The 20932-nt window shown below is 33.8% G+C and overlaps 1 protein-coding gene across 2 annotated transcripts; it reads right to left on the bottom strand.

Moving 5' to 3' along the window:
- Window positions 1–562: 562 nt before the first annotated feature.
- On the bottom strand, window positions 563–6488 carry LOC129296304 (uncharacterized). 2 transcript variants are annotated; one of them, XM_054934888.1, is made up of 3 exons: window positions 6135–6488; window positions 4371–4533; window positions 563–4228 (listed from the first exon to the last, which is right to left on the bottom strand). In XM_054934888.1, the coding sequence occupies exons 1-3, from the start codon at window positions 6246–6248 to the stop codon at window positions 786–788; spliced, it is 3720 nt and encodes a 1239-aa protein (XP_054790863.1). In that variant the 5' UTR covers window positions 6249–6488; the 3' UTR covers window positions 563–785. The 2 variants fall into 2 exon arrangements, with proteins under 2 accessions (XP_054790863.1, XP_054790864.1); XM_054934889.1 differs by having other exon boundaries at window positions 4371–4522.
- Window positions 6489–20932: the final 14444 nt, after the last annotated feature.

Raw genomic sequence — 20932 nt, 5'->3', positions numbered from 1 at the left:
TAAAAGAAAGAGAATAGTGGGTAAAGAGTGCAAGTAACAATTTCCAGATCCAATGAAAGCGAATAATAGAAAGAATAAGATGGAGAGGGACAGATTCAAGGTATCAAACCTTAAAAGATTATGTCTAACATATAATCAAAAACACAGTAAACATTTATATAATGATGATGATGCTGCTTTTGTTTTGTTTTGTTTTGTTTTTTTCTCTCTTTGGTAGAAGATGATGATTTATTATTTAAAAAAAAAAAAAGCAAACAGGCCCACGCATAAAATCAGATGGATATGGACAATGGATTCGATTGCTCCAGACAACGGCTTCCAAAATCCATGAGCTTGGGGCAGTGAAACAATCCTATGTACATCCATTCCTCTATATAACATTTTCCAGAAAAGCAGTTTCTCCGGGCCAAGTCTAAAAAATTTCAGCATTTCAATTGTCATGATCAGACCAATGCAGCATATGAAATAGATTATAACATAAACCAAGTGATAATTTGGAATTTAAGTCGTATGTGCCGAGCAAGTTTTAAAACCAAATAGATACGCCTAAGAGACCATCATATCTCTTAATGTTGCTAGCAACATCTATAATTATTTCGTGAATGGTTATACATTTTCTATGCTCTCGTTAAACACAGTGAACTCTAAATGGATTTTATTGAAGGAGCAATCTCTTGTACAACTCCTAGTTTCTCTTCAAAGCAATTTTGACAAATCAATTTCCATTATAAAGAGCTAACAACTAGAACAAGAACTTCCAGCCCAGAAGTTGGAGGGCTTCCATCTTACCTGGACGTCAGGGAATTAAGCTTCTTTTCATACAACTTAGCTTGTCGAAGAGCATCTAAGGCCTCAGCTTGTTTTCCTGAACGCTTCAAATTTAAGGCCTTCACTTTTTCTGCTCTGATTCTTTCTTCTAGCTGAATTCTCTCGTCGTTGATGTTTTCAGTCTTAGCAACATTGGGTTTATTGGTCTCCCGTTTTTCTGGACCTTTTGATACAACACTAACATCTTCAAGTCCAACTCCAACTGCCTTCAGAGCAGATAACAGTTGAGGATCGAGAAAATCCTCAACAGCCACATCGTCTACAGCATCTGACAAACTGGAAGATTTACCAGAATCATGAGCTCCCAACTCATCCAACTGGATTTCAAGTGCCTTTGCCCGTTCAAACTCAGCTTCTGCTTCCTCCATCCGACCTTCTCTCCGTAACTTCAGGGCTTGACGTTTGTGCCCCAAAGACTCCTGCTGCAACTTAAAACGATCTCGACTAGACAACGGTTTCATAGCAACATTCGATGGATCCTTTTTCTGTTCAACATTAGATACATTGGAGGATATGTTAGAAATAGCATTGGGCTGCATATTGTTCTCCAAGCTCTTCTCCAATAGTTTTGCCTGACGTAGTTCATCCCGAGCTTCTGCTAGTTTTCCTTCTCTCTTCAAAGCAACTGCCTTCCTTTTAAGAGCCAAAATTTCCTGATTATAGGAAACATTATTCTTAGCAAAAGCATCCTGATCAGCAGCAGCCTCACTTGTGCTTGGCTTTTCATTTGCGACAGCCAATTCTGCTCTTTTATTAATCGTAACATTACTTTTGGATCCCTTTTGTTGATTGAGAGATGAGGATTCCAAACAAATAGGAGGGACTGCTTGAGGCAAATTTGCTGACCCAATCTTAGAACCTTCTCTATGTTTTTGAGCAAAGGTTTCATTTGAAGGACTTGCCTCCTTACATGATGAACCGAGCACTAATGAAGCAGAATCATTATCAACTTCTGTTGCAGTTCCTCGACTCCCACGCTTTTCATGCAAGTCAGTTGATGCAGAAAAAACAGGTTTTTCAACGTTGGCAACATTAAGGAGAAACTCCTTGTTCTGGTTCCCCATATCTTCCATCTGGGCTTCCAAACTCTTTGCCATCCTCAAAACTTCATCTGCCTCTTCCACTTCTCCTTTGCGTTTAAGAGCAAGAGCCTTCCTTTTCAATGCTAAGAGTTCTTTTTGAATCTCTCTCTTACTCCTTGAAGCTTCACTAGAAATACCAGAAGAAGAATCAAGTATAGACAGGTCTGTATTGGTAAAACTACTGGTACCTTTCTTAACTGCCTCTTCTTTTGTGGATCCTGCTTCAGACTCTTCATCCTTCCACCCAAGAGTGTTAAGCATTGAATTCAATCCTGGGTCATACATATCATCTTCAGTAACTACTTCAAGACTTGCTTCTACAACTGCACTTCCATCCGGAGGATTAAAGACTTTGTCTTTACTAAGAGCATCAACTTGCAGTTCTTTCTTTGGAGCCTCCATTTCAGCTAACTTGCTTTCTTGTTCTTTCGCCATTTTCAGCACTTCCTCAGCTTCCTCCACTTTCCCTTCGCGCCTGAGAGCAAGAGCCTTCCTTTTTAAGCCCAAGAGTTCCCTCTGAATTTCAAATTTACTTCTTTTTGGTACTCCTGCCAACATATTTGTAGAATGCTGTATTAGAGAAACGTCATTGATCAGCACAGAATGAACACCATCTTTCTTTGATGGCTTGGTAGAAGAATTAGGAGGCCTGTCATCGTCATCATTCCAACCCAAGTCCCTAAGAAGCGAAAGATATGTTGGATCAGACAAATCACGGTCAGTTACTTGTTCCTCTCCTCCTTCCTCAAGAGGCAAATCTTTATGAATATCAGGAAGTTTGTGTGTCGAATGTGGAACATCACCAATTTTCAACTGAGATCCCTTAAGATCTTTAGCATTATCCATCTTCTCTAGCTGATGCTCAAGAGCTACACCCTTTCTTAATTCTTCTTCTGCCTCATTCAGTTTCCCTTGCCTTCTCAATGCAAGAGCCTTCTTCTTCAAACTCAAAAGTTCTTTCTGAATCATTAATCGGCTTTTTGGTGCCTCATCAACGTTTATGCCATTAATATTTCCCAGACCCACTTCAATAAATTCTGATCCTTTACCAGAAATTTGAGAACTACGACCTCTACCAGCAGCAGTGGATTTTTGTGCCATAGTATTGTTCTCTTGAGACCCAGAACTGTTAAGATCCCTCTCTAATAACTTTGCCTTTTTCAAGTATGCCATTGCTTCTTCATTATTACCTTCCCGCTTTTGTTTAAGAGCCTCTCCTTTCAAAGATTGAATTTCACTAAGCAATTCCTCTGCACCAAGGGGCTGAGTCTCAGATACTATATTTTCAGAATTATTAGAATCCTCAGTCCAACCTATTGATTTCAAAGCAACAGCTATTTCAGGGTCCAACATATCATCATCAGTCACTTCAAAATTGCTGTCGAGATTATCAGACATGCTCAGCAGGTTATCAAAATCAAGGTTATGCCCATGGTCATGAAAATTTAAAGATCCTTCCTCATTATTGTCCATGCCATGAATTAGTGCTGATAGTTCATCATCAGAATCTTCAGCTTCTGCCAGCAGTTCCTGTTCTTCCAGATGCTTTTCTAAAACTTTAGCCCTCTTTAATTCTTCCTTGGCCTCTGCTACCTTCCCCTCTCTCTTTAATGCAAGAGCCTTTTTCTTAAGAGCAACAACCTGGGTCTTGTCAATTCTACTGCCCTTTTCTTCACTGGTTTTTGGAAGGACATTTCCAATAATAGCTGATAGTTCACCCTCCAAACTCAAGTTTGCTGGCTTCCTATCTTCATCCGGAAGATCCAAATCAGACCATCCAAGCTCTCTAAGTTCAGCAGCAATATCATGCTTCTCTTTATGCATGTGTGGAAGTGACTTAGTTTTTTTCCCAGGTTCTAAAGAAATATCTCTGTTCAACATATTAGACATGTTAACAGAGGATAAATTTTTCTTTCGAATCTTTCTCAAATGAACTTCCAAGGCATCAGCCTGCCTTTCAAACTCCTTACTTCTCTTAAAAGCCCTAAGGGCCTCCTCAGATTTTCCATCCCCTTTCAGAATTTTATATTTCTTCTTTTCCTCCAAAGCTTTTTGGCGCAAATCATCAGGACTAGTGGATCCCACATCAACCTCCAAATTATTGAAATCATCATTTGAGATAGTTTTTTGTATGTCACTGACAACCTGATTGGCATGTCCCACAGTACTTGAAGAAGATGCACTGCTGACTGATCTTTGACCGTCAGGAATTGTGCTACTGGCTGAATGATTTCCTGATGAAAAAGATTGTTCTCCATTATGACCAAGAATCTGGCTCAAAATTTCATCTTCATATCTAGGCGTTGATTTTGAGCTCCCTAAAAAAAAAAAATAGAAGTAAGCATTCAAAAGGATGGAACGATGAAGTTATAAAGCAAGTAAAAGGGAAGTTACACTGATACTTTAATGTAAACAAGGCACAATTTCAAAACCAAAAAAAAAAAAAAAAATTGGAGCCACCTCTCCCAGCTCTGCGTCCCTGTCGCAGCTCAAATCGTGCTGCCTCTTCTAGCTTCTTACAAGGTTCGCAAATACGCACAGGCGAATCCCCTTGTCCACGTAAAACCATTCTTTGTTGGGTACAACTGTTGCAGAACAATCCTCCACAGTGTCTACAGTGGTGCTAAAAGGATTTAAAAAAAAAAACACACACACACACACACATGAGAAAATTAAATTCCAAACACAGAATTGATTTCATGTTCCATCAAAATCTAACTAAATAAAAAATTTAATATATTAACAAGAAATTATTTACTGCTATAATGCTTCAATTGGCTTTCCTTTGCAACATCCTTTAAAGGCAATCAATTGACAAACAAGTAAACAATCAGCCAGTGATTCAAAAAAATCATGAAATTGGCAAGCATATTATTATAAACACTGATTCCATGAAACTTCAGATTACAATCCTAATTTGATAAAAGTCCAGGAAATTTAGGCACGCTTCTGTAGTTTTATTTCTAATTTCAATAAAGCAGTGAATTGATTCTTTATGGAATTAGGAAGTTTAGTAACCATAGTACCATACACCAAGCAAGAAAACTTAACAGCACAGTTGAATCTGGCAAAATGCCAAAACCACAGAAAATAGCATAAAGCAGTAAGGAAAACCAGCTCCTAGACTTTCAAGACTCTAGCTATCTCCTCTCGGCTTCCTCAAGAATTTAGCCCATCCATTCCCAAACCATAACAGAATTACACTCATGCCCATCCCAGAACCTCCACAAATCAGTTACATATTTCCCTCCTCAAAGGGTTCCTTTACATTACCTCTCTGGATCCTCAAGAATCAACATTGTGTCTCATAATTTAAAAGGGTAAGAGGAAGGTAACCTAGAGACCCAATGAGATATCTTATCATCAGGAAACTAAGGAGTGAAATGCACAACAAAGTGAAATCAAAAGTCTAGGCTTCTCGAATATAAGAACTGATTCTCTCTAAGAATTCATTAGTCAACAAAAAGTGAAATCTAACACTCCTAGTGCAAAGCAAGCAGTAATCGCAGAGGTATTAGACATGGCTTGAAAGAGAGAAGAGAATTCGTACATTGTATGTATATAGACAGATAACAACTCTTGAAGTCCAAAAACAATGAATTAGCATATAGTCATATTCAAGTCAGCATAGGAGTGCTTCATTATTAAATACAAGCCTCCCTTACTACTATTTCAATTACATCAAGTTGACTACTCTATTAAAGAAAATCAACTTGCATACCACTCCCACAGATGGCCAAACTAATCGGCGACACCATTCCACCTGCCCCTCGAATAATCGAGTATAGACTTAACCGGTACCATAAAAAAGGATTCTGGATTATGAAACATACGTTACATCTAATATATAATCAACTCTGAATAATAATATTGAAGTTAGTTAGCATAACCAGGGTATCGGATGCATATAAACGACAACTTTGCCAATTGCGCAGACTTTCCCGGATAAATAAGTGAAACCTTGAAGTAAAGTAGATTAGTTGTGTCCTACAAACGGTATCGGTAATCCTACGTCCCACATAAATTCTAAAGCCCATAAGGAAAGAGAAAACCATGGGTTTCCTTTCTAATTCACAAATGTTTATGAATCAATCCAAGAAAATGAAAACAGGAAAAAAAAACAACGGGATCGTGGGTAAATCAAAAGAGAACTCCGACCAATTTAATTTATCATACATGAAAAGGGGAAAAAAAATAGCGATCATGGAATTGTAAGAAAGGAACCTTGCGATTGATGAAGGTAAACTGAGATGAGCAACCCTGACAGTGAGAGGCATCCACCACCCAAGTATTCCCTCGCAATGATGGCTTGGGCGGCAACCCGATCTTCTCTAACATCTTGATGGTTTTCTCCTCAAACACCAAATATTCAGAATCAATGAAGCGATCGACAAAATTCTATTCCCCTAACTGGTTTGCTTGCTAGCTTCGTCCGCTGTACTTATACAATCGATAAATTGATAGTAATAAGTAGGATTCATTTTGTTCCCTTTCTGCGCAGCAAAAACTCAGAAAGAGAACGAGAAAAGCAACCATGGGTTGATAGCCGAGTCAACAACTCCGGTTCGTGCACGCCAACTCGGTCTCTACGCGGACAGCTTCGGATAAACTAATATTTCTCTCGTCTTATCTTAATTTCTAAGTTATTTTTTTATTTAATTTTTTAAAAATACTCTTCGTTAATAAAAAAAAAGATGGAATGAAATTTATTTAAGAAGTAAAATAATGAAGTGTAACATGAGAATAATTATAATTAATAAAATTTTATTTTTTTAAAATATTTTGTACTTTGAAATACTAGTACCAAATCATTTTTAAAAACATCTTGTAAAATCGGATGGAAGGAATACTCACAAGAAGTAATTGAAAATGAACTACCAGATAAGATAATGCATTAAGGTTAATTAAGGTTAATGATTTAATCAAATGATCCTAATCAAATGAATATACTTTTAAATATAAATATAAATAAATATATATCAATTATTTTAAATAAGAAAGATAAATAATAATATATTTAAAAACTTATTTAAAAAACAAAATAAAATTATAAAAAAGTCACATAAAATAATAATATAATTTAAGAAGTTTCTAATGTGTCGGGCTTGTAAAAATGGCATCCAAAAACACATAAATTGAGGGATTTTCAAATTCCCAAATGACAAGAAGGAGACCATGGTGATAGATGGAAACTTGTTCTCTCTAATGGCTACTATTAATATGATGCAATTGCGAGTCAAAGGTTGAGGCCGGAGACAAGGAGCTCCTCACAACACGACACCAAGAAGGAAAAGAGAGTGCTCAAAGAAAATTGTACGAGCAACCCTACCGGCGAAAACGTGTGGGTGAGGAAGGTCGGGAATTTCAAAGAGCCCAACAAGCCAACCATCTAACAAAGACAAAACGTTTAGAATACCTTAGGTGAGTCGTTAGGAAAGTTTGACTACTATGTGAGGTACTTGGCTCCCCCTGGTGCAGAATAACTGTTCATAGGAAAAACAATAGGATGGCACGACTCAAACCCTCCTAGGGCCCTTAAAAAGAAATGTTACTTGTTCCCAAGCTTGCCCAAAAACCTAACCAAACAAAACACAAGAGGATGGTAGTTCCTCTAAGACAAGTCCTAAACTTGTAGTGGAGTATGGTGCAGCACCCTGGATCATGTATCCTATTAACAAAGATGCAAAACCAAGACCTCTAACAAAGGAAAGCCACAGCTAGGTATAGGAGTTAGTTCAAGCTGCAAGGAGGGGAGCTCTCGCCAAGACTCTCAAAAGGAAAAATCAAAAGAAGAGCCACAAAAGATTATGATTCCAATGAATTATTGGGAGGCAATGATCTAGATACTTTCTTGAAAAACCAACTTGCTTCATTGACGATCAGTATCGATAGGTTCTCCTTCCCTATACGTTCTACTATTACATTAATGTTACTTGCTGCTTTCCAATCAAATGTAACAAAGAACCTACTAGGGGGTGTGAAAGATCATGTGACAATGAAAGATTGGAAAAGTGATAAGGAAGTAGAGGACCAGTGTGCCCTAGGCAAAATAATGTCTAAGAACCCTAAAGAGGCTGTAGAGCTAACCAATCAAAAGCAAAAGCCTTTTGCTAAAGAGAATGTACCTAGCCTAGAACTTAAAAACTCCATCACCCTGACCACTGAGCAAGTTTCCTAAGTTTCTATTATCTAGAAACTAGGATAGCCAAAGAAGATAATGATGGAGAAACCTATCTTTCACATGATATAGCACTTACCCTCTTTACATAAGAGTGCACCTAGATGGGGTAGCTATATGACACATCCTAGTTAATAATGGCTCTATTGTGAATGTCTTACTTGTAAAGTCATTATGAAAGGTAGGGAAGATTAAACACAACTTGATTCCCACCAATATGAGTGGCTTCCTTCAACAGAGAGGAATCCTAAATGGTATGAGTTATTCCTATAGATCACTATAGGTACTAAGAGTGTGATGTCCACATTCTTCATCATTGACTCCACCGCTCAGTATCAAGCTTTCTTGGATGGAATTGAATCCATACCAATGAATGTATCCCCTTATATATACACCAATGCTTGATCATGTGGAAACAAAATGAGGTGAAAGTTGTTTGGGTGAATAATTGACCCTTTCGTGCTATGGTGGATTCTATCAATGCTAGGTACGATGATCTAGACATAAGGTCATTCGAGTTAAATGGTTTGGCCAAGATTGACATCCTAACAATCTCACCAATGCCAAGAAGGACTTACCTTCACAAAGACATCAAGAAGCCACGAGTATGGCCTTGATTGCAAAAAGGTGCCATCCATGGAGCTTATCATAGAATTAGTAGAATGTGGAACCTAAGGAGTTCCAGGCTATAGTTGGCATGGCCATCCAAAAATGTAAAGTACAATAAACTTTAGAAAGCTTAACAACACTAGAAGAATCTTATGTTTGCAAAGGCCAAGCTAGTTTACAAAGACTTATAGGACGATCTAGAGCCCATATAGTGAGAAGACTTGCAAGCTACCCCACGAAACATAGAAGACATTCCTCTAGAGGTTAAAGACCCCTTAAAGGAGATGAACTTAGGGTATGTTTAAGAGCATTTGATAGAATTAAAAGGAATGGTCATTAATGAAATGTAATGAGATGGAGTTGAATGAAATGGAATATTTTGTTAATTGAAAATTTTATTAATAAATATTTTATTTAATCATTATTTAAAATATAATTATAAAATTAATATATTTAAATTAGATAATAGTGAGAGGAGTGAAAGAGGGAAGGGGTAAGAAGGATGAGGGTAATTTTGTATTAATATTATTTATATTATACAATCCTTGACCCCTTAAATTAAGGGGTTAAGAAAAATGAATTTAGGATGGCAAGGGATAGTTTGGAAATCCACATCAAGCCATTCCACTCTCTTCTAAAAAATTCTCCCAAAAAATGGTGCAAGGCTTCTAGCTATTCCATTTCATTCCATCTTAAAAAACAAAAAAAAAAAAAAACCTCTCAAACGTTACTTTAAGGAACACTAAGGTCCCCTTGTCAATTGACATAAGCAGCCTCCTTGAAGCTGTCTTAAGGAATGACTTAGTTTAGGTACTTCAAGAGTACAAAAATTTCTTCACTTAGGAATACAAGCATATACCTAGATCTAGAGCCGATAACTTGGACTAAACCCAACAAACTAGCTCAAACACACCCGAAAAATTTAAGATCGAGCCAAAAAATATAATTTTTTAATACTTAAGCCTATTCAGGCTACCCGAATAAGCCCGAGAAAAATTCAGGCCAAGCCCAATTGGGTTCAGGCTTGGCCCAAATACTCAAATTAAAACATAATTTTTTAAAAAAAAATATAAAATATAATAAATATTAATTAATTATTTAAGTTTTATATTATTTTATATCAAAATACTATATATTTAAGTGTATTACTATAGTTATTTTTTTAAAAAAATAAAAACAGTTATATTTTCATATTTTTATTATTTTAATCAATAAAATATCTAAAAATAATATTTAAAATACATTTTAATCTTGATTTTTATATTTTAAGACCCAATTTTTTTAAAAAAAATTTGAGTCCTACATATCATTTGTGTATCCAAAAATATATTTTATATTTTTTATAAAATAATATAATTAATTTTAAAGTAAAAATAAAATTAAAAATAATTTTAAAAATAAAATTTGGGCATATATGAATTTATGGCTCTACTATTAAAAAGCATAATAAATAGAATATTCTTGGATATCGTCTACTTCAAATTTGGTTAAAAATTAAAAATAAACTAGAGTAAAAACCCCTTATATATAATGATTAAATAATATAAAAAGTAAAAGGAAAAACAATTAAAAAAAATATTTTACTCATAATCAAATAATTTTATTTCATATAATATAATAATGACTATTTTTTCATATTTTTAAAAATAAAAAGTATAATTTACTCAAAAGTTATTAAAAATTTTGAACTAATTGAGATAATGATTTTAAGTTTGTAGTCTAACTATAATTAAATTGAAATTAACTTGATCATAATTATAAAATATAATTTAATTAAAATATATAAAATATTTATATGTGAACATGATAAGAATAATATTTAAACAACTAAGACATTAATTTATAAGTACAGCAAACATTCATGAATAAATTACACATAATACAATAAAATAATAATAAAGCTACTTAAGTACAAAATTGATAAGTAATTTTTTTTTATTTATCCTTTTAAAGTTAAAATAATATTTTATGCTTAATAAAATTATTTAAAAATTAAAATTGGTTCAAAAAATAAAGAAAAAAATAAAAAAATTAGGTATTCGAGTCGACCCGAATAAATCTAAAGGTGTTAGGGCCGAGCTTGGCTATATGAGCTTTTTAAAAAGAGTAGGATACTTTAAGTCTGGTCCACCTAAATTACCGACTCTACCTAAATTAGGTAGGAAGTAAGTAGAGTACCACTTGCTGATCAAAACAAACTTTAAGCCATTATAACAGCCAGCCCAAAGAATGTCCACCCAAATAAATCTCCAACTAAAAGAAGAGATTAAGAAGCTACTGGAGGTTGGTTTCATTCACCCTTATCGATACTTTCCCTGGCTATCCAAAATAGTCTTTATCATGAAGAAGAACAGGAAGATCAAGGTGTGTGTGGATTTCAAAAACTTTAACATGGCTACTCTTAAAGATGTGTACTCCTTGCCTATAACATACTTCTTTATAGATTCTAGAGTTGGTAACAAACTCTTCTCTTTCTTGGATTACTTTTTCGGATATAATAATATTTTTTTCTCACAAGAAGACATCCACAAAATAGCCTTCCGGTGCCTTGGTTCCATTGGCACTTTCGAATGGGCTGTCATGCCTTTTGATTTGAAAAACACTAGAGCTACTTATCAAAAATTCAGGAATGTCATCTTTCACGATATGATAGGCGAATTTGTGGAAGTCAATATAGATGACATTATGGTCAAATTTAAAAAGAAAGAGCTCCACATGAGACACATTAAAGCTTGCTTGCAAAGAGCCTGCTTGAGACATGAGACTCAAATTAAATCCATTAAAGTGTGCCTTCAGGGTACAAGCTGAGAACTTCCTAAGATTCCTAGTACACTAACAAGGGATAGAAGTATATCATAACAAAGCCAAGGCAGTGTTATAAGTGCAGGCTGCCTCTAACATGACAGAACTTCAACAATTCCTAGGACGGGTTAATTACCTTAGAAGATTTATCTTCAACCTAGCCGAAAAAAAAACCAAGGAGTTCTTGAATTTGCTAAAACTAAAACAAAACCAAGATTTCAAATGAGAAGAGTGCCATTATTATTGGATTTAACATCCTAAAATTTAACATAAGATTAAGCTAATTATGGGCAAATTAGTAATTTTGGAGGAATATTTAGAAATAAATAATTTTAGTTAGGCCCTGTTTAGTATCATTGAATTAGGAAGAAAGAAATGGAATCGAAAATGGAATCCTAATGCAAATACGTTTGATTGGCAAGAGTTGTGATTCATAAGGAATCCAATTTTGGCAAAAATGATGGAATTCAATTCTTTCACAAACTCTATAGAATCAGGTGAATTCCATGGAATTTATCCCTTCAATCCTCAATACCCTCTATTTCGATGATCTAATCTTGATGTCACACACTTCTGTATTCTTGTCACACTTTTGTTCCCCAAGCAACTCCTCCACCACTACTCCTTATCTTCGATAGTCAATGCAAGGTGGCATCATCTTCCTTGTTGCGTGCGACAACTCCATCACAGAGATTGCGGTGGTAACACTGATAAAAAAAAAAGACGACGTTGCTCTAATCTAATAGTGACAGTTCAACACAATTTGAGGACAACCATCGATGGTGAAGGAACCATCACCCTACGTTCTCGCTAGCATTGAAGGACCCATCACCGTGCATTCTCGCTGATGATGAAGGACCCATCAAAGAAGATGCAACAATTCAAGATTGAAGAAGATGCAATAGGAAATGAAATAGCTGGAGATGATTTTTTTTTTAACTTTTGAGAAGGGCACTATGGTCTTTTTGTTATTTTAAATATATTTATTTATTAAAATTATATTAGAATTTTATCTTCATACCAAACACACTTTTAAAATTTAATTTAATTTTAATTCTGATTTCAATTTTAATTTTAATTTTGATTCCATCAAAAACCTTTCCATCATACCAAACGAGGCCTTAAAGGATTATTATTAGATTTAGTTTAGAATAAAATCCTAGGTTATGATTTTTTTAGAAAATAAAAATAATAATATTATTAAAAAGAAGAAGAAGAAGGAAAAGGAATATAAAATTAAAAAAATGAAGAAGGGGGTGCGGATCATTTCCGTTTGTGCGTGTGTAAGGTGTGTGTACATATTAAAGAACTTCTTGCTATAAGAACAGGATTGGAGATTTGTAACCAACAAAAATTTCAAAAAATCAAACTGTTCTCTGATTCATTGGAAGCCATCAACATGCTTTTTAAGGATTGTCGTTCTAATTCTTCATTTAATGAAGTAACGGCAATTTGTGATCTTGTTTACAGCAATTGGGACCTTGTCATAAAACAAACGTCCAGAGAGAATTTGAGTTGTGCTGATTACTTAGCCAAGACTGCTTACACTGCTGGAGCGAACACTGTTTTACTTTGGAACTGTCCTTTAGGTTGCTTAGACATCTTGTTGTTGGATAAGAGGAATGCTTAGTTTCTCTTTGCTTTTGTAATTCAAGCATTGGCTTGCCTTTGTAACTCAAAAAAAGAAAAAGAAAACAAGAGTGAGGGGGGGAGAGAGGTGTGAATTATCACATGGGACCCACATTTTTTTAAAAAAACAACACAGCCCCACTTCATTTTCATTTACCTTCCATTGTTTTCATTTCCTCATGCACGACAGAAAGAATGGGATAGCACGACTTCGTCGGCAACAATAAAGCTGAATTAAAAAATAAGATTTATTAATAGAATATTTTAGATGAGATTTCAAGTATTTTAAAATAATATAAGTATTTTCAATATTTTTTATTTATATTTTTTCTTGAGTTTTTGATTTTGAGATTATGAAAAACCTAAAACTTGAAAGAGGGATGAATTTTTTATGAATAGATATGATTATTGAGATTCTTAGTAGTATAATAAAAATTTTAGAGTATTAATTTGTTGATGAGATTTGAATTTGAGGCTTATGAGTTAAATCTTAAACCTCTATAAGTAAATTTTTAGTTAAATTTAAAAATATAAATTGATATATTAATGTTTAGATGATTACTTGGAATAAAAAATATATTATTATGGTTATAAAATGATAATTCTATGTTTGAGACTATGTTTGTAATTTTTAGATGTTGTTAGGTGTGAATTTATGAAATAAAGAAATTAATATTAGAAAATTGTTTGAATGATAATTTTAACCAAATTTCAATAAAACTATAGTGAAGAAAGTTATTGAACTAAGTGGACAGATTCAAATATATGAAATTAAATTTTAAAATTCAAGAGGCCAAGGCTAAGATCTTACACACACACACACACACTCTTAGGTGTTGGAATATGAGTGAAAATTAAGTTAATAATATTATTGACACATTGAGATATGATTAATGGTAGATTGATTTTCATTTGACACTATTCAAGCTTTGGAAGTATTGATTTGAGGGATAACATTTAACCTCTCAAAGGTTGAGATAATCGAAAAAAATTTATTTTTTACATTTGTGTGTTAATTAATTATTTATATTTATGAAACAATTGAATAATTCTCAAAGTAAGCGGGTGCTTGTGGTTATAGGAGAATCGATGCTTGAAGATAATCAAGGAGTGCCTATGACATGTTAAGTCATAGTCACAAGTATATACTCGGCTCCTTCTGGCAAGATTAAGGAACCAACCATCCTGCAATAATGCTATAAACACTAAGTAATAGATTCCCCATCCTCGAAGGATCTATCTTGAATCTCAAAAGGTGTAGATCTAACTATGATACTTTGACCCCCGAGCCTCAACCTTTTAGAAGGTCAAGTAGCCGCAGTCCTAACCCTTTAAGAGCTTATCATGGCAAAAGAAGCTCGAGTAGGAGGCAAGGGTTAAAATGGGGTTTTACAACCTTAAGCAAACGAAGCACTTAAGGAAATGATGATAGTACTCTAAGAGTGTGCATAAAGTAACCATTGCCTATATCCAAGCTTAACATGTGGATTGCACAATACATTATAGCTGAAGCATGTGCAACCATTTCCCTTCCTTAACATTAAAATTTTACGATTGAGGGGTAATTGTTTAGATTGAAAATAGAGTAGCCCAAAAAGAAATTGGCTAAAGCCCAATTCAATCCAATTTCTAAAAAGACTCAGCCTAATGGCATGCTGATTTCACATGGGCAAGTGGAACAGTGCATTTAGATAGTCAGAGACACAGTCTTGCCCACTTACCCTACTTCCTGACTATTTTAGTACACTCACTCTCCCTACTCCATACTACAAACAATTACTTGCTCCTTTTGGTGCCACACTTAAATTCAAAAGGAGTGCCATGTTGTCATTTTTCTATAAATAGACAATGAGTATGTGACTAAAAGACCCTTGATACTCTACTGAACTTACACAAGACTTTCCTAGTGTGAAACATCAATCCTGACCTTGCATTAACCAACTTCGCCCGGTGTGAACTACTTCTTTTATGCAAGCTCGGCTTCCTAAGCTACCTTGTTTCTGTCTTTTCATCATTGCTTTCACAAAGCACCCATTGTATTAGTTCATCATTAATATAATTGAACCTTACACTCGACCTTTATTTTCTTGCTAATAATTGACTCTCCAAATAAATTGTGATAAAGACCTTAGAAACCCGCTTAATTGTTTTATCCGACTTACACTTTTTGAGGATATGCTCATTTGGCATGCTTAGCACACCCTTAAGGGGAGCAACGCTCTAATTCCTTCCTCAAAAGTTGCGCCAACATTATGATATATAATTATTTTATAATTTACAATTTTAAACACACACACATTTTTGCCCACTTCCCCATTATTATTCTTTGCCCCATTTTTTAACATTAACATACTGTTTGGTTTAAAGGAGGGGATGAGAGGCAAAGTATTTCTTTATACATTGAGTATTTTCAATCTTCGTCTCTTTTTTTACACTGGGAATTTATCCAACTCAACATCCTTCGAGTGCCTTGTGTTGATTAAATTTGGTTTTTAAATCTTCACACGGTGGTTAATTGAGATGGATTTTATATTCATAATAATATTAATAACAAAAGTTTGTTATGGAATAAATAATTTATAAAAGATTCATGTGTCTATCTTTCGATTTAATTAAAAATAAATACATTAATTATAATTATCTAAGGCTAAGTGTATAAATTTATTCTTATACATAAGATCTGACAATTGTTGATTGGTAATACGGGGTTGGACTCATCTCCACCAGAATTGGAGGTGTTTATATTTGGCATAATTGTTTATTGTATTCCTTGTAATTTGTTCATTGTATTGCTTTATGTCGTGACCGAGACCCATTTTATTCATTTTTAATTGGATGTACATGTACAGAGCTTTATTAGACCTCCATCTATATAGGCTTTGAATCAGCATTAAATAATAGCTTGTGGTTCGATGTATATGATCAGACGACTTTTTGAGGAGGTTCCAGTGTGATGTGGCGTTGGCTTAATTGTAATTTGTTCTGCTTGGATTGACGTCAGATTGCTCCTTAGATCACCGGGATTGTGATTGGCTTCAAATTTTCCATGGGTTTTGTTAATTTATTGTCATTGGTAATTTATTATTAAAATTAGATTTGAATCCTTTGTTGTCAACTTGTTGCAATTTAATTTAGACTTATTAAAGTTTGTTAAAAGTTGTTATGGATTTATGATCATAGATTGTAACTTTATTATGAAATTTTATTACATTTTAATGTTTTGCAATAAATTTTATATGATTATGTGCATTTTTGTTTTAATTAAATTTACTTAATTGAATCCACGTTTGTCATAGAGAAAAAGAAAAATAAAAAGCAAAGTAAGATATTGAACTATATAAAATAATTCTCCAATCTTATAGAACTAAGTTTAATCTAGCTAGCTCTTAAATTCCTTTTAAATCAAAGTAGACTATGAATTGTCTAATGCAACTTGTCCAATGAAATAGACCAAATTCTGAGTTACACTCAAGTCCGGTCTAGTCTGTCCATTGTGGAGATGATAGGTAAATTTTATAAAAACTCTTTAGTTGGTATTGAATCCCAATATCTCCCCAAAAAAGATATCTGAGAGTCGTCTAATTCTCTCCCTCAACTCTTTTTCAGAGTAAAATATATAAAGCATCTATGTTTTCAAAACATATAATTTACTTTTGTGGAAAAAAACACATTTTACTTCCGACTTTTAACAACATATAAATATCACGTTAAAAGATTCTAAAATAATGGCAAAGGAAATTCCCCCCGTCCCTCGTTAATACACCCAAACAATGGAATGACACGTACTTGCCATTCCATTCCCTCACAAACCAAAGAAAATTATGCATCCAGAAAATGAAATGCCCTTTTCTTTCTTTGGTAGAAGAAATGAAATGTCATTTGATTCTATATCATAAGGATCACTCAATCATTTAGATCAGACGTTAGATACAAGTTTTGGACACACACATGATGAAAATGATCAGCACAACCTATCCCTCTTAGAATAGTATTACTAATATGGCCAGGATTGCCTGGCCAATTCTTTAAGAAAAAAATCGGTCTGCAATCTGAAATATCAGATACCTAGAGAAAAATAGATATATTTTTCTACCTTTGAAACAGAAAAAATTGTTAATCACGACGTGGCAAAGCAACTACCACTCCATTTATAGGTCCAGTACCAAAAGAATAGAATCCAGTACAGCTGACACTTTATGAATAAACCCAAATAACAAAAAGGAGAGACATTTGAAAACACTGTACATGAGGAGTAAATCAGCTTGCTCATTGAATGTGCTTGGGGATTTCACCTTTTCTTAAAAGGGAAAGAGAGTACTCCGCAGTGTCAATGAGGTCATCAATGTTGTGCAGTGATCGTTCCTCAGACCCCAACAAAAAAATGGCACGTACCTCTGCCTTCTTAGCCATTCTAGAAGCTAAATTAAGCGGTAACTTCGGAGAGTTGAGGCTTCTTAGTATTTGGCGATACAGTGAGAGAACCCTTCCTCTATTTCGGGCCAAATCATTTGTTGTAGCCCATATCAAACCCTTTTCCATCTTGCAGGACTACAGCCATAAATAAAAGGAAAGCAAAATGGATTGATGGGATGACGCCAGGAAGACCAGAAACACACGGACACTTCAACAAAAGAAAAATGTTTCAACAAGAAATGATTCTTTGGGTGGGGGAAAAACAAAGATAACTTTGTTATATTAGAAAATTGTTAGCTATTCATTTCAATTGGAAATGGTTCCCTTGACAAATACAACTGTGATAGCGGTTCCATACCAAAAAATTAATCTAATAGAGAGAGTAGCTAATGCAGCATCATTGAATTCTAATTCATCATGTTAGAATGACTTATTCAAAGATAAGGTATCATAATTTCCCCTTGTCGTTAGCTAAGTCATTCTGATTTAAAAAGAAAAAAGTTGTTAGGTAGGTAGCTTGGCAACTTCTAGTTATACCAAAAAGCATCATAGTTCATTTTTTGCATCTACCAACCATGCACTCTAGTGTATAGTATTTCACCAATTTTACTAAGCTCATGGTCAAATGTCACTAAAATCATTAAGCCATTTAACCCAAACCTTGATTGTCCTGCTTTGCTCCCAAGACCCAGGTACAATCACAAGGTAAATTAGAAAGAGCTGAAATCTTAGCCACCTCATCTATAATGGGTGCAGAACTTGGATAATATGTTCAGCAAAAGAAATAATGAAATCAAGGTTAACCATAAAAAACAAAAAACAAAAAAGAAACTAAGTTCAGAAGTTGGCTGGTGTGTTTTCGCCAGAGACCCTAGAAATATCACTTACGTCCTCCTGGAAGATTTTGTGAATTTTTAAAAGAAGTCCTGGGAAGATGTAGAAAACCTCAAATTTAACACATGAAATACAGCACTTAGTATTTAAGGAGAATGGCAGTGAGGCTCCCAGCGGAGGAAAAAAAGCAATGAAGGCCCTGAACAACTGAAAGCTCATATATATATATATATACAAGTCAATCGATAAACTTTTAATTATGTATAGATGAACCTTCGATTGTTCGGGGCCTCACTGTTTCCCCCCCCTCTTATTGGGGCCCTCACTACCATTCTCCCTAGTATTTATTAACATCAAACAAACTCACATATAGTTTCTCACTTCTTAATACCATTACTTATATGTAGAACATAGGCAGACCTATATTACACTCAGTGGGGACATCTGCGCCCACTGAAATCTTTGAGATATGCATAGTTGATATGATACCCTTTATACTTTGAAACAACTCAAGCCAAGTCATTTACAAGATCATACATCACAAATACCTTGAGAATTTTCTAAATTGATGATAATATAAAGAGATTAATAAACAGAATGCAAATACACAACGAATCCAACACAGAATAAAAATGAAGAGGGCAGAAATTAAACTCAATCTGTAAATAATACCAAATTCAAAAGCGTCAAAATTCAAATGATTACACGACCAAATTCAAAGCCAAAGTAAAATGAAAAATTCCAAACAAAGCAAGAACAACCACGCAGGGAACAGATGATGCGGGGAACAAATGCAAAGCCAGATTGAACATGCGAGTATTTTTAACTTAAACCCCACACTAGAGATTAAACGCAACTTCCAAGCCAACCCAACGGAAGTTACCCGAAGTCAAGAACCAAATGATAATATTAAAGGGGACACAGCTTTGATTAACCAGAAAGAATAAGAATCGGAACCATCCACACCTTTAACTTTCTGCGATCAAACGGAACAGCACGAAAAAGGTGGCCGACAGGAAGGGTAAGATCACCTGTGGCGGCCCTGCTCTTCAGCTTGTGCTCTCAGTTGTTCTTCGCTCGTGCTTCTCAGCCTTTCCCTTTTTTTTTTTTTTTTCTCTTTTGGGACATTCAATGATTCTTCTTGCTCTTGGGCGAAGTCCATTTCTCTCTTTTCTTCCCCCCGGCCCTTTTTTGGTCATCTCTTTTCCCCGATTTGTTCACTGCCATTTATCATTTTATATTAAAAATTAATTTTAGAAATATAAAAATAAAAAATTAAGAATATTCTGTTAAGTTAAACATTTTAAAATGTTTTCTCTAATTGAAATTTATGTTAAAAAATAAAATTGATCAATTTATCATTATAAAAATTAATAAAGTTTAGAGACACAAATTATGTTTCCACCAATTTTTTGATTTCATCACGAATGTTCTGGAAAATGATATCATCACTTCCCATTGCAATTTTCACGAGTCGCAAGCACATGTCCACAAAGATACCAATTTACTTCTCTCTTTTTTTTTTTTTTATCATAAAGGTCATCTTAAAACTTTTACTTTTCTTCAACTGAAATTATAAGAGATTCTCGATGAGTGTTTACATTTTGGGCTACTTCAATTAACATGTAAAGTAAATCTTTTAACTTAAAAAAATTATTTCAATCATTTTCTCACACATTTTAATTTCTATTTAAATCTAAATTTCTCCGGTAAAGTTTTAAATTTATTTGAATTTCGTTTGTATTAGTTTCATCTCATCAATTTTCTATTATGAATTTCTTCTTCAATAAAGTTTTTTGCATGATTACTCTAAAGCCTCATTTGATTATTAAAAAATAAAATGAAATTGATTAAAAAAATTAAAATAAACATATACTAAATTACATTTTCTTAATATGATAAATATGATAAAGTTCATCAATATATATATAAATATAAAAATCATCACATTCTTCATAAATCTCATAAAATATAATTTTTCAATCTTATGAATTAAATTATTCATTTAGCTTATGAACATGGTCATCTATTCTTTTTGATCATATTATTATTTTTTATTTTTTTAATACATTTTATTTCATTTTTTTTAATAACCAAACGAGACTTAAGATTAATGGAATGAAATGGATTGAAAAAATCCAGACAAATATAAACTAAATCATCCTTTTTATCATAATATGTATGATGAAATTCATTAATATATACTATAAATATGAGAATCATTTCTTCCTTCAAAAAATTTCATGAATTATGATTCTTAATTTTATAAATTAAATTACCCCTCACTCTATAAATGTGTTTACATATCCTCTTTAATTATCATATTTTTACTTTTATTTTTTAAATTCATTTAATTATATTTCTTTTCAGTAAGCAAACTTATTCATTTTCATTTTTATTGGGATTGTTTACGTTAAAGCGTGGAATGAGGAGTCAAACAAGTTGGAAAAGGAGCAGTAGAAAATGGCGGCATGAGTAACGGGAAAAAGGTAATTCAGTTAAGCCTAATCCCATTTTGAGCTTTGCGCATCTCGGATTTGCTGGACTCTGTTCCCAC

Source organism: Prosopis cineraria, unplaced genomic scaffold (assembly GCF_029017545.1).
Source record: "Prosopis cineraria cultivar Desert tree isolate PC_DT_omini unplaced genomic scaffold, ASM2901754v1 PC301, whole genome shotgun sequence".
NCBI classification, from domain to species: domain Eukaryota; kingdom Viridiplantae; phylum Streptophyta; class Magnoliopsida; order Fabales; family Fabaceae; genus Prosopis; species Prosopis cineraria.
Note: the sequence above shows the minus strand (reverse complement) of the source record. Positions and strands in the feature narration are given on the sequence as shown.

Coding starts and splice junctions, on each gene's coding strand:
- LOC129296304 (XM_054934888.1), bottom strand. CDS start 6,248: ATGTTAGAGAAGATCGGGTTGCCGCCCAAGCCATCATTGCGAGGGAAT. Junction 4,534..6,134: donor TTACCTTCATCAATCGCAAG/GTTCCTTTCTTA, acceptor AAATCCTTTTAG/CACCACTGTAGACACTGTGG. Junction 4,229..4,370: donor GGGACGCAGAGCTGGGAGAG/GTGGCTCCAATT, acceptor TTTTTTTTTTAG/GGAGCTCAAAATCAACGCCT.